Consider the following 25,174-nt stretch of genomic DNA (forward strand, 5'->3'; position numbering starts at 1 on the left):
GACTCAATCGTCTATAGTCTGAGATATGAATAAACCTGTAAAAGTTTGCATAATAATAATAATAATAAATTATTGTTTTCAAAATAAAATTGAATATTATTTGAAAGTCTTTTTTTTTTTTTGCAAAAATAGATAAATAAATAAACAACCATGAACTGAATTCGTCATGGAAACATATAACCCAAAATTTGCAAGGTCTGATCAACTTAATCAACCATGACACTATGGGAGTACAATAGACTGCATATTAAAGATGGAGGTGGCCACTGATTTTTGATTCCACATTTTAGACTATAGACATTCACTCCCCAAAAATGAATCACAGACATCTGAAACTGTTTGATGGTCGAACAGAGAGAGGGGCAGGCATGCGGTGAGTGTTAAAAACTATGAAAAGTGTCACTGCAAACACACTCTGTGCTTTTCAGACTTTACAGTTATCCCATCCTATCGCTCCCTTCTATACTCTGTGTCCTCTGTCCTCTTTTTTCTGTGAAGCTCTGGTTGGTCCACTAAGAGGCAAAAAAGTTGGTTATCTACCCTATCCACGTGTTCTGGCACCAACCCCGATTAGTGCCAGAACACAATAATCAGATGATTCCTGCTGAGTGGTATTTGGCAACAATTAGGGAGGAAGAACTCCTTTTAAGAGGAAAATACATCTGCTTACACTTGTTTTGTTTTTTGTTGTGGTGTTGTTTTGTTTGTTTTTTAATTTCCCAGATGGCCTTATATTTTCGTCTATGCGATAACAAGTGTGTGTTGACATGTTATGCTGATGCTTTCTGGTGCCTGCAGTTTCAGGGGGAGTGATCCCTCTTTCTGTGTTATTCAACATCCCCACACCTCCTGGCTCACTGACGTCACAAACTCTGGGTTAAAGGGGCCTGCAGCAGAGACAGGAACCCCGGAAAAATATTTGGTCGTCTCAACATGGCTTATCTACAGCTCTCTCTGGGAAAGAAGTGAAAGCAGATTTTTTTGTAAAAGCGTTTTTTACAATGTAAGTAAACCAGTAGTGATGAAAAGGAAGACGTGCCCTTCTGCTTATGAAGTTATCACAGGAACAAACAGGGTGTTAAATATGCAGCCTAGTATAAATTAATGGTGCCCCCCGAAATAAATACACAATACATTGGTGAATTTCAACAAAATAGTTTTTTAACAAAAAATGAGCATGATCTTTTCAAAATGGTTATATGCTAGATGTACTTTAATTAGTCCAGTAAATTAACATCACATTAATAAGTTATCTGAAGGAATTAAGTCCTGCTACCAGTGATATTCGAAAGCTTTATTAGTTTATTATTTTTTATTACTCTTGTTGTGTCGTGTTATATAATATTGTCTTTTCAACTCTCGTGTGTGTGGGTGGGTGGTGGTGGTGGGGGTAGATTATCATAATTATGTCAATTTAATAATTTAATCCCAACATTAAACTGTATATAATCCCCCCCATTTCAGCTCTGTGTGGGAGTCTTGACTGCTGTTTTTCCAGTCTCAATAGTTTCTCCTCTCCATTCCCTGCTCTCACTAACACCTCCTCAGACACTGTGGCGCACTCAGAGACAGAAGAAGGGAAATAATAATAATTCCGGTGATACCAAATCATTATACTGTCGTCAGTGCAATTGCTTACAATTTAATTTTAGAAATAAAACAAGACAAGTTTTTTTTCTTCTCTTTTTTTGGGGCATTCACGTGGACTTTAATGTTTTCATAACTCAACGGAGTTCGTCTTTAAATTCGGCATACCTTACACACACAAACGATTATGCGTTCTAATATAATGTAAACTTTATTTGCTCTTTCACTCATGTATACCATGTTTCTGCACCACGATAAGCCACTGATGGCGGTAGTTAAACATATTAATCTGTCTGTAACAGACGCCGAAACTTTCTTAAGATCATAACACACCTTAACTGTGTAAACCGTACTTATATATGAAGCACGTGTGTACCGATACTATGATTATTATTAATGACCAGATTCTTTTAACGGAGTTTGGTGGCAGCGTCTGCCGGAAGTGGCTCCGGCTAACTGTGAGCTAGCTTTACCCGGGATCCTTTGAATTTGCTAGCGTCATAAGCAAAGGGTTGGGCACGGAGTACAGTGAAAAGGAGGCATTTCGGAGTAGAAGTATGAGTGTTTTATATTTGTTTTATCTGATAAAGATGCAGGAAGTTTGAGGAAGTGCCTGGTTCAGATTTCCGTTTACACCCTAGCAGCGCTGCTAAGTTGAACTTTAACATCAGTGAGAAAACTTTTGCGATATTTGTGAGTACGTTGAGCCAGAAACATTTGTGTATCACGTTATAAACTCTGTATAAACACTAAACTGTTGCTGTACGTATGGGGTTTAAATCTGCCATGTAACGGTCTGTTTAGTTTATTTTTGTTCGGTGTTTTGTTTTTTTGTTGTTGTTTTGCTGCATAGCTCAGAGCTCGGCTAAAGGCAAGCTAGCAAACAAACGCAGTCTAAAGAAAGCCCTTTACTGTCCTGTTTAAAGCGAAAACCGACAAAGCTACCACTGACAACCTAACACATACTCTGCAAGGTGGTTAGCTTTCTAACGTCTCAAACAGCTGCTTTTGCACAGGTAGCTCCAGGCCTACTCGTGGAAGGTTTAAATCACAGCTGGCATGGCTCTGATTGGGCATGTCAGCTGTAAATAAACAAATGCTGATAACCGTTTTAACACCACTGTAAACATTTTAACCATTATTCCCTTGAAGTTTAGCGATTTAAAATGTACTCTTCTTGTTTTTTGACAGCATGGAGTACAGCGGTCCGTTTGGCCACTCTCTGTCACCAGAGTCCACAGTGACCTCCCTACTGTCCAGTTCAGGTTACCTGAGGAGCAGCCTGCTGCCTCCTCAACACGACACCAGCTTCAGATACAAAGACAGGGTGGGTGGGATTACTTTCCACAGCAGGAATGGACAGAATGAGGAAATTCCCCTTTGTTATTTTATCTGTTCCTGGGTTCTGTTCTGGGTCTTATCAGGAGAGCTTCCCTCCTGACAAATGATGATGTTCTCTTTTTGATTGTGACAGAATTTAAAATTGTTTCATTTTCCAGTAAAACACTGAGGAAAAACTGGTAAATTCAGAAAAAATATGTGAATTTGTTTTAAAAGAAAAGGGTAAATTCATATGAAGTTCACGAGGAAGTGTGTGAGAGGTGTATGAGAGATATATGAGAAGAGGAAAAATGGTAAAATCACAAAACACAGTAGAAAAAAGTTTACAAGTAAAAAAAACGTGGAATGTCTGAGACAAAAAATGTAAAATTATTGAAAGAAGTATCAAATCTATTAGAAGAAATAAGTGTGAAAAAATTGGTAAATTCACAAAAAGAAAATCTGCAAATTTGCAGGTCAAGCAGTTTTTCTGCAAAGCAAATTTATCTTTGAATAAAATTGGAAGAAACTGGAAATGTAAGAAAAAAGAAAAAAGTGTCAAATGTATGAGAAAGAAACATAGATAAACAGTTTTTTGAGAAAAAACTCAAACATTTATGTGAGAGGGAAAACATTTTTAAAAAGTCTGAAATTTGTTGTTCTTTTCTTATCAAAAACTTTAGTGATGAGGATTTTAAAACAGGAAGCCTACACTACTGTCTGATTGCAGGAGTATGACTCGGCTTCGGCGGCTCTGGATGCTTACATCAAAGACTTTGAGAAGAGTCGTCAGAACCGCGACTCATCGTTGACTGGAAAACTGGTTCTGCCGCAGAGCCTACCCTCCACTCCGTACAGGCACAGAGTCGGCACGCTCAGAAACAAAGATGGTAGGTCCTGCTCAGGATCAGGTATCTTATAACGTTGATATATCTTGGTGCTTTTTATGTCTTCTGTGGTTTTATGTTATCTGAGTGATTCATCTACATTGCATTTTTCTCTTTTTGTTTCAGTTCTTAGGGAGCATTTGACGGAGAGAGAGCTAGACTTCCTGAACCTCCCCGTGAGCCCCCTCCATCACCGCGTTAACTGGGACAGACACTCCATGACAACAGATGAACTGCTGTCCGTCCCTTTCGACGGCTCGATGCCCGTCACCCACACCACCGCCTTCATCCAAGGTTTTTATACATGTCATACTCAACTTAAACACGTGTTTGTACATTTTTTAGTTTTCTTTGATCTGTATGATGTCAGTAACAGGAGAGATCTGTGATTTAGTAGAGTCCAAGACTGAAAATGTGGAGCTGGAAGTAAATGCATCCCTCACCATTTTTCTCAGTCTGAAGTTTTTAAATGTGACAATCAAGAATCTGCTCTTATACCAGTTCTTTAAAAACATCTACAATGTAGTCTTCATCCACGTCATTAAATCCACCACTTTTACCTAAAAACATCCTGGCATCTGCCTTTAAACGCATCACTTCTGCAGCTCAGACTCTATAATTAACGTTAAATAATCCATAGATGATTTAGTAATAACAGAAGTGATGACTTTGCCTCACTCCTCTCCTCTGCTGGTCCAGACCTCCTGTCCTGGCCTGCAGCCTCCCAGCCCTGCCCCTCATCTACCTGTAGACTCCTCCACCATCACTCTCTTCCACCCACGATGTCCAGGAGCTCCAGGTTTGAACTGCTTCCTTTCTCGTTCAGATCGACCAGGCATATTTCCTGGTCGATCTGAGTTACAGGTTATTACTTTGCCCTCCTCCCTAGGTGCAGAGACAGGCCGAGGGCCGCCACGTTTAAACCAGGTGCTCACATCAGCAGTTTTAAGGTGACCTTCACTGCCTTTTCTGGATTATTCTGAGACTTTAGCAGTGTCATAAACACAGTTGCTTCCCCTTTTCAGAGATCAGAGCAGGCCCCGGCATCCTCGTCGCTCCACCTCCCTCACTGGTTCACCAGTAACAAGGCTGACTTGGACTGTTCGGGAATCACCAGTGTGCCCGACCTGAAGTACCCAGCCTGGCTCCAGGGGTGTGACCTCAGCGAGCCGCCTGGACAGTCAGATCTGTGGGACGACCATGGTAGCTTCCTCGACTACATATGCACAAACCTTCCAAGATGTCATAGTATTTCATCATCATTTAACATATTGTGATTATTAATGTTAAAGATAAATCTATTAATAGGTTATTCTTTATTATTTTATATTTAGCAGCCCATCAGTGTGTAGAGTCATAAATATGAGCTTTTCTTGGAGGTCAGTAAAACTGATCTAGTGAGGGGAAATGTTGAATTTGATATTGAGCTATTGTAAAGGACTGGGTGGGTGGAGTCTATCCCAGGGAAGTAATTTCACCATTAAACTATGACTATTTTCTGTTTATTTGAAAGGGTCATGTTTGTTTTTTCCAGACGTTCTTCCACCTGGAGCTCCCAGAACCAGAGCTCCATCCTGGGTAGCAGACCTGGAGAAAGATGAAGATCCTGACCAGACACCTGCAGAGGTGAGAGAAGCAGCTGCAGCGCAACTGTCAGTTGTATGGTCCTGCTGCTCTCATTGTTCATGAAGACTGTAGAGCTTCTGTGTCACTGTGCTTTCCTCTGGACTCTTTGTGTGTTAAAGAACGCCTTTGATGTGGTCAAGTGCTCTAAATAAACCACATTCTGTCACATGTGTGTCCCAAAGGCAGAAAAAGAGCTTCATCGGTCAGTTGATTAAGTAATAGGTTTTCTCTGTGTGTGCTTAGGTTGGCAGCCAGCAGGCGCTCAGAGACCTGAGGCTTCAGTTTGCTGAACAGATTTCTTTGCTCACTACAGAGAGGAAGAGCTCAGACGTTGTGATAAACATGTACCAAGGTAAAAACACAAGTGTTTGAGTATGTAATGTTAAAAATTCGAGGTGTAAACAAAATAGGTCCGGAATTGTTCTCTGTAAATCACCACAAACATAACTTTCAGATCTCTATTCATGTGACTTTCAGAAAATATAAATTAAAGTTAAAGTACAGTTAAAGGTTTACTGCTTTGATGCACAAAAGAGACCCAGTGACCATGACAGAGGCAAAACAGGGTTCCTGCAGGTCATTAAATGTAAAGCAAAGAGTTAAAATGACTGAGCTTCTTTGCTTGGGCTGATGGATAGATGGACTAATAACAGACAATACTCAGCTCTGAAAAACAAACTAATCCTAGAGTCCTCGAAAAAAATACATTGTTGAATATTGTTTAGTCTTTCTTTACTCATTGATTGCATATCACGGAAGGCCATAATCACAATGACATCACTAACTGGTTTTGGATTCTATATTCTGAAGGTGTTATTGCTTCAGATGCCAACATATTGTCTTTAGAGCCTGAAGTCACCACATTTCAGATATCAGCACTGTATGAGTGCATCACACTGACGGAGATGGCTGCTAATTAGTGCCAAGTAACACCCAAATACAATTCTTCACTCACCTTCACTAGACCCCAGTCTTCTTAGACAATCTGTTCATACAATTAACTGCTGTTGCGGGTTCAGATATTGAGGGTGAGCACAAAAACAATAATGGTCCAGAAGAGCTTCGGTCAAACAATGATTTTAATGAACACACGCGTGGGGAGATGAATACTGCCCGCAGACAACATCGATCTCCGCCCAATAATACACAAACGGTTGTTTTATACCATCAGGGTTTGGTTTATGACGCCCCCTCATGCGTCAAACAGATTCACATACAATAATATTGACGACTTTCGACATATATGGAAAGAGCCGTCTCTCCGTCTCGAGGCCAGGTGCCGACTCTCACTTATCTCCTGGAGCATACTTTTGCAGCTACAGGCATTTGCAAACTGTTATTCGAACTTCTAGCCTAAACATGAGCCCAACTGTTGTCTGTGTGTGTGTGTCGACCTCCAACGCACTCAGCCTCACCCCACCCGTTGGCGCTTCTAACCTTTTCCCAGACAGAAGCTCTCAGTGGTGTGTGTAATAATCTTAACTAAAAGTATGTGTGATCTATTGAATAAATGCTTTGATGAAATGACAATTAATGTAATGGTAATAATGATGGTTATGAATAGTAGCCGTAAAATATTTCCCTGATCTCCACACTCCTCCTTTTGACCTCTTGACCACAAGAGGTCACCATACGTTGCTTGTGTCACTCCTCGACCCATTCAGCTGCTTCCATGGCCATCAATGGCATCATGGGCCCGTGTCACTGTTGCCAGGTCCACTGCCCTCGCTCTGACCCTCTCTACCCGTCCTCTGGCTGAGGGAATGAGACAACAACCTCTGAGACATGAGACAAAAACAAACACCTTTCCCTACTACGCCTCCCACACTTATCTCCTCAATTGGTCTCTTAATTCTTCAGACTTGGTTCAAGCTATCATGTTTGGGACTCTCTAATCAAAAGTGAGCCTGACTTATGGCCTTTGCTCCCTATTTTGTCTACCTTCAACAACGGTGGGAGTGAAGCTCCCGTGGAATGTGCTCTCTGTCTCCTCTACTATCAGAAAAAGCAAGGTCCTGACTCTCTGAAAACAGTATTCTCAGCAACTCAGCAGTATAATGCATCATAAACAATATCATTCATTCACAATAAATCAGCAGTCTAATGTAATACAAATCAGTTTAACAAATGTAATAGTTTCACCTTCTTCTAATTCAGGAGAATAATGCAAACTAAAACTACATAATGTCTGTGAAGGGTTCTCAGTCATCCAGGTCATCGTAGTCAAAGGAGCTTGCAAAGAAAAGCGTCTGGACTTCTTTAAGTTACTTGAAGACGTTTCACCTCTCATCCGAGAAGCTTCTTCAGTTCTAAGGTCAAATGGTGGAGAGTCCCAGATATAAACCTAGTGGGAGTATCCCCCCACAGAGGGACAAAAGGACCCCCTGATGATCCTCTAATCGCCTGAGCCAAGGTGTGAAACTGGGTGTGGGTCCCAATCAGCCAGAGTTTCGGGTGAGTTCATTGTGAAACCTGGCCCCACCTTATCATGCGAATTCCTGAGGTCAGATGGCCCAGGGTGTGAGTGGGCGTTAAGGCGTCTGGGAAGGGATCTCAAAACTGGATTATAGATGGCAGAGAGTTGGTGTCGTAAACCACCGCCTCTGTTCAAAGATGGTCGCTCACAGTGGACATAGATGGCTTCTTTCACTCCTCTTTCAAACCATCTGTCCTCTCTGTCCAAAATGTGAACATTGGCATCCTCGAAAGAGTGTCCTTTATCCTTAAGATGCAGATGGACAGCTGAATCTTGTCCTGTGGAGGTGGCTCTTCTGTGTTGTGCCATGCACTTGTGAAGTGGCTGTTTGGTCTCTCCAATGTAGAGGTCTGGGCATTCCTCGCTGCACTGTACGGCATACACCACATTGTTAAGTCTGTGTTTTGGCGTTTTGTCTTTCGGGTGAACCAGTTTTTGTCTGAGTGTGTTGCTGGGTCTGAAGTACACCGGGATGTCATGCTTGGAGAAAACCCTCCTGAGTTTCTCTGATACACCGGCTACATAGGGGATGACAATGTTGTTGCGTCTGTCCTTCTTATCCTCCCTCGCTGGTGTCTGATCTTCTTTTCTGTGCCTCTTTGCTTTTCTGTGCCTCCTCCTTTTGTCCCTCTGTGTGGGGACACTCCCACTAGGTTTATATCTGGGACTCTCCACCATTTGACCTTAGAACTGAAGAAGCTTCTCGGATGAGAGGTGAAACGTCTTCAAGTAACTTAAAGAAGTCCAGACGCTTTTCTTTGCAAGCTCCTTTGACTAAAACTACATAATAATTTCACAATCATTAATCAGGGTTAATAACGTGGCATAAGATAATATAATAATCTCACAGTCCCCCTTTGATCTCTTTTAAAAGAGATCACTTACACCCTAGAATCCAGGTTTGCGAGGTCCATTTCTTCTTCTTAGTCCTGAGGCCCTCTGTCCCCCTTTAACGGGTGGACCATATGTGATGACCTCTGTGATTGCGCAGTTCAGATGCAAGAAAAACTGTGATTACAACAACAATAATAGGTACAGATGACACTTCCATCACTCTCCAGTTCTCCCACAGCTTTATCTCGGTGCTCCAGTTTCCCCAACCTCATTTTGGTGCCACCTTGTACCTTTCAAACGTACTCAGACTAGAACCTCTGTCCAAGGAGCTTTTAACCTTTACTTTATTGGTGCAGCTATAATTGCTGTTTTCCAGTCGGGTGATTCTCTGCTCTTCTTTCTTGGACCTCAGGGGTTAGACCACCCTTCAGTCGTTGCACAGATCGGGGATTATTCTGCCCCGATTTTCAAACAACGATCTGTGTATTCTGGGGTCACCGCCGTGTCCCCCTTTTTACCAAGAGCCTCTCGAACCTCGTTGATCTGGTGTTCCTGGTTTTTCGCCAACCCCTGCATGGTTATTGCTGTGTTTATGGGATCCATCCTTTTGAGGTGACTAGCTGGAGCCCAAACTGCATGACCCTTGGCCCCAGTTGCTTTCTCGGCAGTCTCCACGTCTATCTCTGCTGCGAAGGATCCTCATATCTCCGTGACCTCGTCTGGTGTCTTTTCCTTTCTCTGAAGAAAACCAAAACACTTCTCTGCCTAGCCTTGATAATCTAATGTTATTATTCATTGTTCCTCTAGTGAATCAAAATTGGTTTAGCATATTCAGAATGTTCAGGACTCTCTGACCCAGGGACTTATTCTCATTATAATCTATGTTTGTGTAAGCGTGTTTGCATTTAGCCCTCTGCACTCAAAGTCAATACCTACAATATATCAGTCCAGACATCATGCCGAACGAAGCTTATGACCTTCTAAAGACTGAGTGCCAACTCATTATGAGCACATTTGCAATGAGCATATGAAAAAAATAAAAATAACAACTTATTTTAAACAAAACGAAATCAAAAACAAATTAACCTTTTTTACAAAAATCATGTGTTTCTTTCAGCCTTCCGTCCTACGATTTCCTCTCCAGTGCGATAAGCAGCTTCTCGTGAACACAGGCATTTTATCCTCTAAACGCTATTCAGTTTATTTCAATCATTAATGCTTAAACGTGAAAATCATGATTTATACTTCTCACTGGTTCTCTAAAAAAGTCTGGGAACTTTTGGGTCATTACAAGCTTAAGTTTTACCATACCTAAATTATTAAACACACAAATAAAGTCATAGAATATTCATAAAACCATTGTTTGATGTTAAAACTCATCTTCCCCCTTTTTGACACACTCCCATGTGTCAATTCACCTGGAGCTAGAAATTAAAAGAAAAGGTTAGTGACATCATATCTCAGAAAGTATCAGAAATTCTCCTCTCGAGTATCGTTGCCCCAGTCTTGTCATCCTGTGTTAGGGAATGAAATCAGTTTAGTTATTATGTTAAATCTGTTAAACTCCTGGCTCCGCCCAGAGCCTGTGTCCGCAGAACTGCCTAGAAACAAAATCCGTATTAATATGAACTTCACATTTGAAATGCAGTTTTTTTCTTTTTTTTCCCCACTGTTTTTTCCCTCACTGACCACAGCAGAGGAATCTATGTCTTGATTCAGCCATGAATCCAGCTCACCTTATTCATCACTGAGCCCAACTGTCACTGGCATCTGATAGTGCGGCACTGCATATTCTTCCCTTAATGTCACTATTTTCAATCTGCTAATTAGAGTGCTTAAACATGAAGTAGACTGCGTCCACAACAAGTCAATACAGCTGTGAATGTGACCTATTACCAATCTATTACCAATCAATAACAAAATGATTATTGTATGCATACTTTAGTCAACCACTTACCCAGAGGATCATCAATCCCAGAAAATTCCCTTCTCCTCATTTAATACTGTCTGTCCTCCTTCCATGGCCTGGTAACTGGTCCCTCCAGAGCTGTATCATTTTGAAATATGCATACAACAAGCCAAACCACACCTTGGTCACACCAACCCTTTTCCACCCTGAGGATGTCCAACGCTATCTTAGTCTGGACTGTCAAAGGTGACTTTAACGCTGACTGTTCCGACAATTCTGTTTATTACATTTCCTGGTCATAATAGCCAGTCTCTGCACACTGGAATAAACATAATCAACATGGTCAGCTTTTTACTGAGTGTAGTTTCCCCAAATTATAGATTCCAATGCCTCATCCTCATCTGCTACATTATGTCTATCTAGATCTTTCTAGATCATGCTGTCTCTAAATTTTGGAGAATTTTTAGGCTTGGTGTCAAATTTTAAGAATTTGACCATAGGTGACATTTATGGTGTTATCACCCCCACCTTTCCCACTTTTGGTGATATTCCTCCCTCGAATATTTGCAATTACCCCTTTGGTGGCGAAAAACTGTTGGTGTGGTCAAGTGGGTGCTGTAAAAACAAAAGCTCCGGACAGAACAGTTATCAGTCATGTGCTTCATACAAAATTTGCATATATTTTGATTTCATATTGATCCTCTGAGTGTAATGGTACATTTTAATTTGAATTTATCAAAGCTAAACACAATAGGTTTTCTTTCTTTAATTTGCTCTTGGTCTCTTGCAGTGCCACATCCTATCACATGCCCCTGTCGGTTATATTCTACTTTTCTAAATTATTGACTATTTCAATGGAGAACCTAAATGATGCGGACCAGTGTTTGTTATTACATATCTCTATTTTGAATGTGACAAGTCTACCATTTTCCTGTTATTCATAGGTATTGTTAAAGTTTTGGCTTTTTCCTCTTTAACAGTTAATCGACTTTTTACAGTGGCCTGCTATGGTTAATAGTAACATATTCTCTCCACTGTAATTTGACACTTCCCAACAATATAATGTGATACCTTAATTAAAACCCAGTTAATAAAACACAATTTTCTTAATGCAAACATCAGTAACTCAAAATTAGCAACCAAGGGGTTAAGTCTGCAGTTCCACACTCATGTGAAGCTACAGCCTCCCCCTTTAGTCTCTGTCATCCTTCTGCTCCTGCAAAAACAAAACAAAGCAAGACAAAACATCCACCCTTCTTCTACAGGCTGGGTGAATTGTTTGTGGACATTTACTAATCCTAAAGTCTGTGTCGTTTTTGTCTCAGTATTTCTCAGTATCGAGTCAGTCAAAACTTCTAGTCCATCCATCACAGTCCAGTTACATGCATACATTCACACACACTCATACCAGATATTGCTAATAATGGAGTCTCACGCGCAATCTATTCAAGCATCCATCACCAGCAAGATGACGTCATCATTTTAAAAGGAAAACAATTCCTTGTTTTTGAACTGGATTGACTCGCTGCAAACCTTTTAGGCTCAGGACTGTCTCATGTGATTAATGTCCCATATAAGTGAATTTCTCCCAAGCCCATTATAATCATGGAGAAAAATACTTTGCAACTGTTTTCAGTAAGAATATTTTATAGCGCTTTAAATTTAAATTTCTCAGGCCTGGATTAAAGTGCTGATTTGTTAAATCAGGAACTCACAAAATACCAAAATATCACCACCGGTGGATTACACCTCTCAGATGTTCTTATTTCAGTGCACTGTAACAAAAGCAAAAACAAACGTAACCAACAAAATACTCATATAATAACAAATACTAGGGCCCGTTGCAAACATGCCCAAGCATAAACCCATATCTCTCTCCCTCCTAGAGAAAGAAAACAACCCAAACCTTACTAATAAAATCAGCCTAGCGCTAAGCAAAACCCAAAAATCAACAAAACTTCACCGGAAAGTTTTCTTCCTGCCGGGACAATATTGTGTGGGAATAAGAACCTCAGGTGCTATAGCAACTTTTGTTCCTCCTTGAATTAAATCTCAATCACAAAAATGTGGCGCTCCGAAATAAAACTCACACCGTTAATTCATCATTTTCACTCTGTACCACTGCTCCTTATCAGGGTGTGTGAAGCACAGCAAACAATTCAGTCGAGGCCTTGAGCCATAAACAGACATCACACACAGACATTGTTTTCATAACCAAACTGCTTTAGACCCTGTCCCTTAAATCTACACAAATGCCCTCTGGGTGACATGAAACACATTTAACCAATAAACAATCAATGGCTTCTTGTTGTTGTAACAGATTCTATATTTGGATGTTTGTGTGCAGCATTTTGCGTATCAGCATAAGCATTTGTTAGCAAAGCATTCTTCATTGCATCAGCGTGTGTGTGTATCACTCTTCATTGCACAAGCATGTGCATGTGTATGTGTGTGGATCACTTCTCAGTGAATTGAATCAGCATTTCGATTTGTGTGCATGTGTCATTTCTCACTCAATCAACGAGTGCATATGTGTAGTCAGTGTATGTAGATGTGTGTGTTTGTGTGTGTGTTTGTGTTCATCACTTTCCTGTTCTGGTGTTCTGGGTAAACCACAACCTGAAGCGTGCCCTGGGGTCCTGCCCTCCTCCTTTTCCGTCTGTTTGCGACCATTGTTGCTGCTGTTCAAAGTTCAGTCTGTCCTGGTTCTGACCCCAATTGGGGCAGTCCTTTTCTCCAGTGTCCATGCTCACCGCAGGTGAAACCTGCATCTTCTTCTGTGTTTTTGTCCATTCTGAGGTGCCTTCTGACCTCAGTTGCTCCTCCTGTCTCTGGCACGCCTTTTTCTGCTGCCGTGTTGGTCCATCACTGTCCTGCACAGTGTTAAGGCAGAGTTGTCAAGCACAGTATTCTGTTGCTCAGCCCCACTTTTCATCCGGGCTTAATGGTTGTCCCGTCACAGCTCTTGTCAGCTGAAGCTGTCTGGAAATCTCCCCCGTGTAGTGAAACGAGCCTTGGGTTTAACGCTCTCCGTCTTTGCTGCATGAGATCGCTTTCCTGCAGCGCTGTTGACATTTTCAGGTTGTTGTTGTGGGTCCAGCTGCTGCAGCATTTGGTCAGGGTCACATCAAAGATGGTAGAGGGGAGAGCAGGAGTCCAGGTCAGCCTCGGCTTTCAGGGCCAGCAAAGCAGCCTGTAATCAAGCATAAAGAGAAAAAACAAAAACAAAACAAAAACAGACGAACAGGAAAATGATGTTGTTTTGGCTGTGTTATTCAGAGAGGGGAGAAACACCGGGCCAGGCTCTGTGTCAGCCTTCTCTCCCCCTTTTTTGTTTTTTCTCACCATATAATCAACTCATAACCTACCAAGTTGACAGGACAACACAAGTACATGTTTCAATTCTTAAGATCATGTTTAATAGCACAAAAAGGAATTTTCCTTCATTCAGTAATCACTTGTATTAATCAATCAGCAGAAAACATCTCACAATTTGACTCTTTTAACCACTAAATTTGTTGTTTCATCACTGGTTGGTCATACCAGTGTCTTTCTTTTTTTTTTTTTGAAGTCAAGTTGTTGTCCTGCAACCCAGAAAGTTTATTTGTTAGTAGTGGATACACTTTATCATTTAACAACAGGTGTATGTTAAGTTTTGCTGCTTTAACCTTGCTGGAAAATCTTCACGTGTTCATGAATGTAAGCTGTTTTTTCATTGCGTGTGTGTGCGTTTGTAGGTGGGTTATTTTAACTTTTTTCTCAAACAAGGCATTTCTCTAACACATGCCTTTCTTATACATTTCTCCAGTTGTGTGTGTGTGTGTTTTTATTTTGTTTCCCAGATTTTGATTTCCCACCTTAAATAACAGCATTCCATGTCTTCAGCCAGGAGTTAGAGCTTGCTTGTGAGATTCAGGGACACATGGTGCTAACAACAATTCAGCCAAAAACTTGCCTGAAAATTTCCAGTGATGATAACTGATAACTGGAGGAGAAGATGTCCTTTAAGCTTCTTTTCAGGGTGGGGACAAAGTGAGAGGTCAAGCTGTAAAATTTTGAGCCAGAGCTTGGCCTGTCTGTCGTCCCAATTCTGTTAATCTATCTTTTTGCCGCTGTACTCGAGTTTCCAGGTTGAGAGAAATCCACCTGTATTAACACACTAAAACATTAAATTAGTATTTTTCTTAAAACATCCATTCGCTTCATCTGCCTAGATTTTACTCTCTCTCTGGGTGCATACTTCACACAGTCAGGCAGTTGCCTTTTATGGGCATGCAGAGTTCCTGTCACACACACACACAGCTACTCACACCCAGCAGCTGCAAAGCCGTCTTCACGTTATCTATCCACACACTCAGCCACAATCATCCGCTCCTCAATATGAATGTATAAAACCAGTAGCAATTATCCATAAAAACACACACAAACACCCTTAAGAAAATTCACTGTATTTACATTTTCACACACAGATCTCTTATTTTATATTACAAAGACGTCTTATATTTACAAGCGCTCTCAGGCCTGACAGCTTAACACCTACCCAATTTCAACAAATTTAAAATAACGGTCCAACCGATAAACTCCCAGAGTTTTTTGCGATCAATTTAACCAGTATCCGTCCCGGACGGTGGCCCGATTTTTCTAGTGCCCTAACAGAATTTAAAAGCGTCAACCAACCCAAACTTTGCCTGAAGCTCTATTTTTTGGCATTTCACAGCCAAAGCTTTCCCCGAAGTTTTGGGTTAAGGTTTCACGCCCGAAACCCGGTTTCTGCTGGCCAAAAAAGCACAAACTACTGTCCCGAACAGTAGAAAGTGACCTGGTCACTAGCCTTTCTGGAGTGCCCCAAGCTCCACAGTGGCCAACTGACTATCCCTCATAGAGGACAATGCCTACGCGTCCGTGGCATTGGCAAGGGTTACCTCTGAGCAATGCGCTTCTTAGCAGCCCAACTGCCGTTCTTGAAAAATTTATGGTACTTTGAAACAACAATCAACACCTCAGAAAAAATGTATGACTGTCACAGGTCCAACCTTATGACCAATGGGGACTTTAACCCACAAAATAACCAATTCCCTATCACACTAAATTCACATAGCAGCCCAACTGCTTTAAATTCTCATAGCAGCCCAACTGCTTTTCTTTACTCAGTACTGTCACTTTCAAACTTCATGAAGCTTCCACCAAAATCAACACAGACCTTTACCAGTGATTTAGTGAGTAGACTTTAATTTTCAATGTCCAATTTGGCACACTTAGGAAATAATTCAACAGGTATGTGCCTCACCTTTTAAATAGGCCAGCCTTTGTCCACTCAGTTCTATCACCGGATCGTGTCTGCGCGTCTGACCGCCCTCTGGACCCCGGATTTCTCCGTCCAAACCTCCAAACTCACTCCCTCCTCAATTCATCGGATGAGCCCCCAAAATGTTGCGGGTTCAGATATTGAGGGTGAGCACAAAAACAATAATGGTCCAGAAGAGCTTCGGTCAAACAATGATTTTAATGAACACGCGTGGGGAGATGAATACTGCCCGCAGACAGCATCGATCTCCGCCTAATAATAAATAATACACAAACGGTTGTTTTATACCATCAGGGTTTGGTTTATGACGCCCCGTCATGTGTCAAACAGATACAATTCACATACAATAATATTGACGACTTTCAACATATATGGAAAGAGCCGTCTCTCCGTCTCGAGGCCAGGTGCCGACTCTCACTTATCTCCTGAAGCATACTTTTGCAGCTACAGGCATTTGCAAACTGTTATTCGAACTCCTAGCCTAAACATGAGCCCAACTGTTGTCTGTGTGTGTGTGTGTGGACCTCCAACGCACTCAGCCTCACCCCACCCGTTGGCGCTTCTAACCTTTTCCCAGACAGAAGCTCTCAGTGGTGTGTGTGTAATAATCTTAACTAAAAGTATGTGTGATCTATTGAATAAATGCTTTGATGAAATGATAATTAATGTAATGGTAATAATGATGGTTATGAATAGTAGCCGTAAACTATTTCCCTGATTTCCACACTGCACAGCAGCCATATTAGATGCTCCAAAAGGCTCCAGCAGCACAAACAGGGTTCAGATGTCCAGTTCAGAGAACTGTTGGGGACTGACTCAATTCTGGAACTTGGGACTAAACAGAGATCTAAAACTAGAAGCTGTACAGAAAGTGGTCGAGAGGTACAAGAGAAGATCCTCTTGAACATGAGACTGGCCAAATTCAATTCATATAGTCTTATTTTCCTATTTTTCCCCTTTCAACCACACCTCCTATGACAACCTTTCACTCTTTTAAACTTTTCTCTTTTTTGTTGTTGTTTTTGTTTTTTGCTAAACTTGTTTCTGATGTGTCAGACAACAGGATCGAGTCTCTGATCCAGAAGGCGGACCAGGTGTTAAACTCTCTGTCTTGGAGTTCTGGACAAGCAGAGAGTCCTGCAGATCCAGGTAAAACCGGGATTCATTCAAAGGAGCAGGAAGTCTTTTACACTGAATAACACTTATACCAAAGTTTTTGTTGTTGTTGTTTTTTTTAAAGCACAGCTGTGTCTGGTTCTCGTTGTGACTGTTTAAGCAGACTTTAACTTACTACCAACACGCTGGAAATGAAGCAGGTATCCAATCAGTTCTTTGTTTCTGTTGTTGTCAGTGAGTCCTGTGAAAACTGAGGAGCTGCTGCACCATTCTCCCTCACACTGTCCTCTGTGAGTAAGACTCATTTACACTTCTGGTGTGTTATGATCTGCTGCAACTCCACACAGACTCATATATGTGGTGGCATTTTAACCCTGCAGAGACTCAGCAGCAGGAGGCTGCACAGAGGAGCTGACTGACAGGGGAGCAGAGGTAGGTTTACTGTCATGTTCTACAATGTCAGCTAATTGTGTGATTTTCATTTATTCTCGCCTCCTGAGTGATGCCCAGAACACATTAAGCTTTCAGGTCAGTGGACAAGGCCTCCTACTGCAGTGAGCCTCTTTGACTCACTACAGTAGCTTTTCTTTGTATTCACATTAGACTGGCTGAATTTAAAGGCTTTTTAGGCAATATTCGTTTTTTCTTTTTAAACACAATAATTTACCTATTAAATATACGTTTAGCACTGGGGGTCTTATAAAGTAAATTCTGAATTTCTGTTTTGGATGGGTTGTAAATATTTTTTGTCACATAACTATGAGAACTTATTCATATTCCATCATTGGCACAATTTGTGTCTCTAAATATGTGATTTTTTTCTACCAAATTAAACTGTAATATTTCAAAAGTTGTGGCCCTTCTCATGTAAAAAGTAGTTGTGTTGATTGCTTTGGTTTTATTGTAATAACTTGAGCTAACTTGTGTAATTTTGTAATAAACAAGTATCACATCATCTGTATACAGTATTAGCTTGTGCTCATTGTGTCCCACTGTTATTCAGTAGATTCGCTGGTGTGATCATACATGTGTTGCAGAAGGTTTGTGAGAGCCTATTGGGTTTTTACAAACCAGATCAGCCCACATTGTCAGGTTTTTTTTCCCAAGGCTGAACAGATGAGTGCTATTCAACTCAGTTGAAGGCCTTCTCTACATCTACTGGCAAAACAGTTGTTTCTGAAGCTAGTGTTGTTTGTAATATCCCCCTCTTGTTTGTGCTCTCCCAGGATTTGAGTCATGAAAACAGCATCTGGAAGCAGCCTGGTCCGGTGGAGGCTCTGAAACAGATGCTGTTCAGACTGCAGGCTGTGGAGGCGGAGCTTCAGCGACAACAACAGCCACCAGCAGCTCTGACTCTCTCAGAGTGGCTGCTGACATCAGCAACACAGGTACAAGGAGCCAGGCAGGCTTAATACAGATCTTTAGAAAAAGTGGATAATAAAATGCAAATCTGTGTCTGAGTTTAACGTTTAAGGAAACAAGATTTAAATTATTAAGAGTCTGTTTGTGTTCCAGTGGTCTGTTGGTAACGCAGAGCTGCAGGAGCTGCAAGAGCTTCAGAGTTTTCCTGGTAGACCATCACTAGAGAGGTAACTGACTCCAATCAAGTTATTTGTCCCCTTAGAAAGAATGTGGAGACTGGACTGATAACCTGTGCTTACAGTTTAAAGACAACTGCATCAAAGACACCACTTTTGCTTCAGGCAAAAATTAAAAGTATTGTGTTACTCAAAAAGTCACTAGAAACTATGTCAAGAAATCAAATGCCATCCTGTCTTGTAAGGCAAAAGGGGGTCCACACAGGAAGCAACTAGCAATGATGTGGCAGCCAGCAACTAGAAACTCAGTGACATTTAGTAACTCATAGTGAGTATGGGCCGAATAACCACTGGTGATGCAAAGCAATACTACTACTACTAATGATAATAATAATAATAAATTAAAATGTATTTTTGAAAACTCCAAGATAAGTCCTTTTGTTCTACTTTCAGATTTTAGATAAAAGACAGAGTCAGCTTCTGGGTGTGAATCCTGCTTTTTTCTGATGGCCAGCAGGGGGCAACATCTATGGCTGTTGAAACAAATCAGAGTCTGTAGAAGTCTATGAGAAAGTGACCCAACATCTTACTTGACCTGTTACCTTAAGCTGGGCAAACACTGCGATTTTGCGTTATTCAGCTTCTGCTCAAACTGCACGACTGACTCGCAGGGGTTAGAAGTCCGTAGGTCACGTTGCAGGGTCTCACACTATACGGCCCGATGCTCTGATGCGACCTGAGTGCTCACACTGTGCGTCCATAATATGAACGTTATAACAGAAAATCTGTCTCTTGCTCTCCCTCTCTGTCTTTCACTCACACAGACACACACACTGCCACCGTCAACTTTGCTAAATTGCTAATGAAAAACATTGATCAGTCAGCTGTGATTGAGCAGCAATGTCCATCCAATTATTTTCACGGTTGTTGTGGTCGTGATAATTTTGTGAGGCCACATTGAAAAGGCTCGGATGAGCTTTCCAAAGTTCTACAAGTTGTACCCCATCGCTTGTGTCCAGATCACACACTGCACTGCTGTGCTACTCTGTCTTTTCCCTTTCATTTCTGTGTTTGTGCGTGCGCAGTGTGAGAGGCTGCGGTGACACCCTCACGACGGCCGACAGGATTTCAAACAGGTTTGATTTTCTTACGACCAAGCGATTAATTATTTGGGAGCTGGTCGTGAGGTGTTAATCGCTTCTGTTACCCCACGTATACTACACAATGCACAACACACGATGAAGGCGAAACTTGGGCCGATCCCCAAAACCGTCGCACGACTGAAAAATCGTCTCAAAATGAGCCAAAAATTGCACCGTGTATGCCCAGCATTAGTAAACACTTTCATGATGAGTTTATGGTTTCTGTTGCTAGTTTAAAGTCTTACTGAGTCAAATGTGATTATTAGGGCTGTGCGATAAGACCAAAATCTCATATCCCGATATAAGACATCTATCATCCCGATAACGATATAAATCACAAAAATGTAAAATTTTCTGTAAATTCTGTGAATCTCGTGCAGCTCGACTTGCATGAAGTCTTTTCAGCTGGGCGTCTTGTACCTGGAGTTATGACTTTTAGCCGATGCATGAAGCTATACATTTTTAGACATAAGTTTTAACGGCCGCCGTTTTCTTTGTGAATATTTATTACATGCTGCGGGGAAAAGCCTGTTCTAACGTTTGAGTCTAAGGTTTATTTTTTAGCACCTAACGCCTCTTTTTTGCTTCTCATCCGTAAACACTGCATACTCTTTCACGGGATTTAGTTTATTTTGAAAAGTCTCAACAGGATCTTGAGCTTTATTGTGAAAGGTTAATATGCAAAACAAACAAGCGGACGGCGGAGCCACGCCATTGTTTTACCGTCGTGGTTGCTAACGACAACGTGTAAAAACAGTCGCTTGTCTGTCCGTAGTGTGGTCATATTAAGTATAAGGGAAAGAGAGAACTTTAACAAATTAATATAACCACTACAATGACCATCAAAACAATGAAAAAATATTGCCGTTAACATTATATTTTGCCGCAATATGAAACGATAGACGTTTTTATATCATCGCCCGATATATATCGTTATATCGAACAGCCCTAGTGATTATTACATTTCAAGTAAAAGAAGGATCATAAAATAGGATGTAAGTTAGTGACTGACAAGTCATCCGGTGTCCTTCAGAGCCCTCAGTTCTCATGTTGGCATTCAGATAGCTGAGGTGGTGGTGGCTCACAGTCCCGAGAAACAGAGTCCTCATCCATGGAGAACACACCTGCACTTTCATTCCCATAGGGTCTCCTCTTCCTCATCCTCACCCTCTTCTTCTAAGCCCAATAGTTCAAAAACAAGATTTCAAAAACTTGTGTGACATTAAACGCATCTTCATCCACCACCACAGTATGTACATCAGTTTGACTCCAGTTTAGGGTGAGTAAAGCATGCATGTTTTTCCTCCTCAGAGCTCTGCATCATCTGAACCGCCTGAAGATGCTGGTGGAAGAACCCAGACAGAAACACAGAGCGACAGAGGAAGAGAAGGACGACGACGAGGGGCGCTACTCATCCTCATCTGTCGACAGACTGGTCTGTTCTCAGCAGGAACCCTCCAGAAACTGAACATTCAAAGGACGCTCGCTGTGCCAAAAGCCTCAATAGTATCTGCACTGTGTTTGTGTATTTTTTATAAGAAAGTGCAATTTTTTTAAAAGCACTAATACAACTCAGTTTAAACTATACCCTAAACCTTTAGAGTCAGGAAGTTTCCTGGACTGTTCTCTTTCTCAGACTCTGAGGAAGAGTCAGAACACAGCGATAATTTAAAAGAAGAGAAGAAAACGTAAGGGACAGACTCCGAGACGAGAAAAATATGCCACATCTTTTATATTTTGAATGTGTCTCAGTGGCTTGTGAATGCAACAGTATGGATGGATGGGCTTGATGCTTGTTGGTGCACAGACCGTTTTGTATTGATGGGTTTCATTCTGTTTGTAGACAGACTGTTGGTGCCATAAAGATTTACACACACTCATTCCTGTTGAAAATAAAATGGTGACCGGGCAGTGTTAAGCCAGAGGGAAGAAAGATCATCAGTGCTGTTGTAAGTGATAGCTTTTCAGTTCCTTGCAGGTAAAACTACAATAAATTGCCTTTGCTGTAGAAAATATGTACATGTGGAAGCACAATGTGTACTACTGTGACAATCCAGTCCGATTTTCTGAATTTCTGAAGACTCAAGACTCGTGGATTGAAAATTGAAGTATTGAGCCAAGGGTTGGGGGGACCAGGGTGTTCAGATGTCTATCTTTATCTGGGACTGCACAGCATTTTTTTTTATCAGGGAACGTTAAAAGTCACCAAAATTAGCAACTTTTGCTGTTTTGTCGAATATCATAGAAACTAACAAAAAAAGAAGCAGAAAGATTTGAAGAAATGGTTTTTGTCTCTTTTGCTTGAGTTAGTTTTTTTTGCAGAGGGGGGGAAAGTTTGTGACACGGTAAATGTGTGTCGTAACTGAATAAAAATTACAATTGTCAGATATGGCTTTAAAATAAAAAAAAGGATGCCAATTTGTAGATCCACCCAAATGGAAACCCAAAAACTGTTAGCAGACAGAAGAAGAGCTGGGAAAAAAAGCATAAATGAAGACTGTCACATGAGACCATGAGACTTACTCTCTCTATATATATATACACATGCTAAATGATACTCTGATAACATTCAATTGATTGTATTTGTAAGTCAGATAAAGACCATTTCACTCAGAGTTGTTCTTCATACATCTTCAGGTTCAGGTTACCATAAGTAGATTTGTCTTGCAGCTGTGAGTCATCCGTCCTCACATGCACACTCAATACAGCCATAACAGACAAAAAATGTACATAATACAAAAAAATAAAAATCTGGTCATTTGAATCTGACAGTAAAACCAGGGGATGATCATTTAGAAAATTATCATTTTTCAACTAAAGGATGAAACCATCAGGAAAGACGCAAAGGTCAGAGCAGGAGTAAGGCAATTTTCCCATGGACTAACAATCAGACTTTATTTATTGATCAGAGGAGTTTCCCCCTGCTGGGTGAAGAAAGAATGCAGGTTCATAGTACTGCATCAGTTTCACTTTTCAAACATCAAAGACATGAAACCAGATGGTGTTTCCTCCACCCTCAGGATGACAGGACTCATACTGGCACAGAGGAACTTTAACCCTCTGATGCAGGAAGTATTTTTATTCACCTCGGGGTGAAGAAGACACCTGATGTTAAATGTTTAATGTGTGCTTCTAGCTGCTTGGCTTGGCTTTGCACAGCTCTCATTAAACATGTTTTGGTTTACGACCTCCATGGTGTCACTTCTTTGATTAATACAACTAAAAGTTCACGTCAATCTCAGATATCGATCACTACTCAATCAGAAATCTTATGTTACGACCAGATGTTAACCCTTCCATCACTCCCTGCCGAGATCACAGTCTCCCCCTTGTGGTCAAAGGTCACACTCTGCACACTGTCCCTGTGGCCCTCCAAGCTGCTCACACTGCCAGAGTCTACCTCCACCAGTTTCACCAAACCGTCGCTGCTGGCAACCGCCAGCATCTTCCCTGAGTGGTTGAACGCCACTTGGTTGGCACTAAGTGGCCCGGTGTCTCCAGCGGCCATCGGCAATGTGGGTTTTCTCGTGTCCCACGTGTTGACGATGCCGGAAGAGTCACAGGAGGCCACCATGCTGGTCGCTGAGCTGAAGGCAGCATGGTTGCAGGGGTGATAATGTCCGAGAAAGGTGGTGGTGCAGACACCTAGCCTGGCATCCCACAAGGCGATGGTTTTGTCAGCGGAGCAGGTGAGGAGGAGGTTGGAGGAAGGTAGGAAGCAGACGCTGTTGACGGAGGCGGTGTGTTGGCGCAGTGTGAGGCGACAGCGCTGGCTGTTCAGGTCCCACAGCTTGGCGGTTCTGTCAGCGGAGCAGGAGGCCAGGAAGTGACCACATGAGTGAAAGGAGCATGCCCAGGTGGGCTGGGCATGGCCAGAGAGCATCAGTACACAGCAGCCACGAGAGAAGTCCCAGAGCCGCACCTGCAGGAAGAAGTACACATCTGTAACCAATGAGGTGGGTTTATTCTGTGTTGTCATCAGGACCAACTTACTGTCGTGTCTCCACTGGTTGTCGCTAATTTTGATCCATCAGGGTGAAAGCTACAACCAGACAGCCAATCAGAGTGACCCTCACCGGTCAGCAGCATCTCACCCACCTGGCAACACAGTAAGTGACATCACACGTCAGTGCATCATCCAATCAGAGTGATCCTCACATGTCACCTCCCCACCTCCTCTTCGAGCTTTCACCTCCTCTCACCTTTTCTCTGTCTTCTGGGAGAACCCACAATCTCCAGGTGCTGTCGTCACTGGCCGAGACAAGGATCAGTTTTCTTGGATGCAGGTCGATGCAGCTGATTGGCTGCTGATGCGCTCTTATAGAGCATGCGAGGCTGAAAGATGCGAAGCTTTTCCCTGTGTGAGAGTTCATTTGTTCCAGGTAGGCCCTTGGGAGCCCACTGCAGGGGGGGAACTCCGAGTCCTTCAGGTGTGCAGTGGTCTTTGCTGGTGGTTTCTCCTTCCTCCTCTCCTCCTTCACCTGCGCTGGTGTAGGGTCTGTGCTGCTTTGCAGTCTCTCTCTGTGGAAGCTGAGGAGCATCTTCTGCCTGACAGCTGTTTGGTATTTCTCCTCCAGCTGCCTGAGCACGGGGTCGTACGACTGCAGATGTTTCTTCAGTTGTTTGAAGTCCTCTGTGAGCCTCCTTTTGTCCTCGGAGACTCGCTGGTGCTGCAGCCGGTGAAAGTCCCGCTCCCTCTGTATCCTCACCAGGCTCGCTCCTGCACCCAGCACCTCCTCCCTGAGCAGCTCCGTCTCTGCGCGCACCGCCTCAAGCTCGCTCTGGAGGAGGCGTCGGTGTGTGAGAGCATCGGGGATGAAGTAGACCCCCGGGGCCGCCGTGGCTACGGTCTTGAGGGTGTCTGTGAGGCGCCTGAGCGCCGAGCCGTACCACTCCACCTCGAAGCGGCTCAGAGTCCGCCTCAGGCCGGCTCTGCGCAAGAAGTTCCTCAGGAAGTCGTCCACCGCCTCGGGGATGTTAGACAGAGTTTGCGCTTGTGGCGGTTCAGAATTTCTCTTGGGAGCTGCTGAGGAGGAGAGAGCCTCCTCAGACTTCTCCTCCTCTTCGTCCTCCTCAGCACTGCTCCTCTCCTCCACTTCCTCCGCTCCTCGTCTTCTGTCTGACATTTTCTCCCCTTCGCCTCGGAGCTTATTGTTTACGCGTTGCTATGGTGTTAGCTCTGCGTTGCTTAGCGTGTTACCACGGTAACCGCGTGACACCCTGCGTATGCGTTTGTTTAATAGGTTTTGTGGTTATTAAAATGCATACATATTTTACATTTTAAATATTTTTAATTATTTTTTTCATGCTTTCGTTTTTATTTCCTGTTTTTCCTTCAAGTGTTCTCCCTCCCCCCCTCTCTCTCTCTCTCTATCTATCTATCTATAATTTTTTTAATATATATATTTTTAAATATTGTAAAATATTGATTATA

The 25,174-nt window shown here is 42.2% G+C and overlaps 2 protein-coding genes across 8 annotated transcripts; one reads left to right on the plus strand and one right to left on the minus strand.

The window, feature by feature from the left end:
* Positions 1–121: 121 nt before the first annotated feature.
* On the plus strand, positions 122–22,927 carry c7h18orf54 (chromosome 7 C18orf54 homolog). Of its 7 annotated transcripts, XM_085166176.1 has the most exons (16): positions 1,011–2,280; positions 2,441–2,603; positions 2,779–2,914; positions 3,638–3,797; positions 3,921–4,088; positions 4,494–4,593; positions 4,684–4,744; positions 4,820–4,997; positions 5,329–5,420; positions 5,664–5,772; positions 17,001–17,093; positions 17,296–17,350; positions 17,441–17,492; positions 18,287–18,448; positions 18,576–18,649; positions 21,052–22,927. In XM_085166176.1, the coding sequence occupies exons 3-16, from the start codon at positions 2,780–2,782 to the stop codon at positions 21,206–21,208; spliced, it is 1,596 nt and encodes a 531-aa protein (XP_085022302.1). In that variant the 5' UTR covers positions 1,011–2,280; positions 2,441–2,603; position 2,779; the 3' UTR covers positions 21,209–22,927. The 7 variants fall into 7 exon arrangements, with proteins under 7 accessions (XP_085022304.1, XP_085022302.1, XP_085022303.1 ...); XM_085166178.1 differs by lacking the exons at positions 1,011–2,280; positions 2,441–2,603 and adding an exon at positions 122–1,003; XM_085166177.1 differs by lacking the exon at positions 2,441–2,603 and having other exon boundaries at positions 1,011–2,284.
* On the minus strand, positions 22,143–24,962 carry spag16 (sperm associated antigen 16). The gene is made up of 3 exons (XM_085166173.1): positions 23,943–24,962; positions 23,734–23,838; positions 22,143–23,662 (listed from the first exon to the last, which is right to left on the minus strand). The coding sequence occupies exons 1-3, from the start codon at positions 24,864–24,866 to the stop codon at positions 23,015–23,017; spliced, it is 1,677 nt and encodes a 558-aa protein (XP_085022299.1). The 5' UTR covers positions 24,867–24,962; the 3' UTR covers positions 22,143–23,014.
* Between the last annotated feature and the right edge of the window lie 212 nt (positions 24,963–25,174).

This window comes from Neolamprologus multifasciatus, chromosome 7, assembly GCF_963576455.1.
Source record: "Neolamprologus multifasciatus chromosome 7, fNeoMul1.2, whole genome shotgun sequence".
Classification (NCBI taxonomy): Eukaryota; Metazoa; Chordata; class Actinopteri; order Cichliformes; family Cichlidae; genus Neolamprologus; species Neolamprologus multifasciatus.

Bases quoted from the DNA above. Each gene is read 5' to 3' on its own strand.
- c7h18orf54 (XM_085166178.1), top strand. From the start codon at position 2,780: ATGGAGTACAGCGGTCCGTTTGGCCACTCTCTGTCACCAGAGTCCACA. The intron at 2,915-3,637 runs GTGGGTGGGATT...GTCTGATTGCAG, and splicing joins GCTTCAGATACAAAGACAGG to GAGTATGACTCGGCTTCGGC. The intron at 4,745-4,819 runs GTGACCTTCACT...TCCCCTTTTCAG, and splicing joins CTCACATCAGCAGTTTTAAG to AGATCAGAGCAGGCCCCGGC.
- spag16 (XM_085166173.1), bottom strand. From the start codon at position 24,866: ATGTCAGACAGAAGACGAGGAGCGGAGGAAGTGGAGGAGAGGAGCAGT. The intron at 23,839-23,942 runs GTGAGAGGAGGT...CTGTGTTGCCAG, and splicing joins TCCCAGAAGACAGAGAAAAG to GTGGGTGAGATGCTGCTGAC. The intron at 23,663-23,733 runs GTAAGTTGGTCC...TTCTTCCTGCAG, and splicing joins CAACCAGTGGAGACACGACA to GTGCGGCTCTGGGACTTCTC.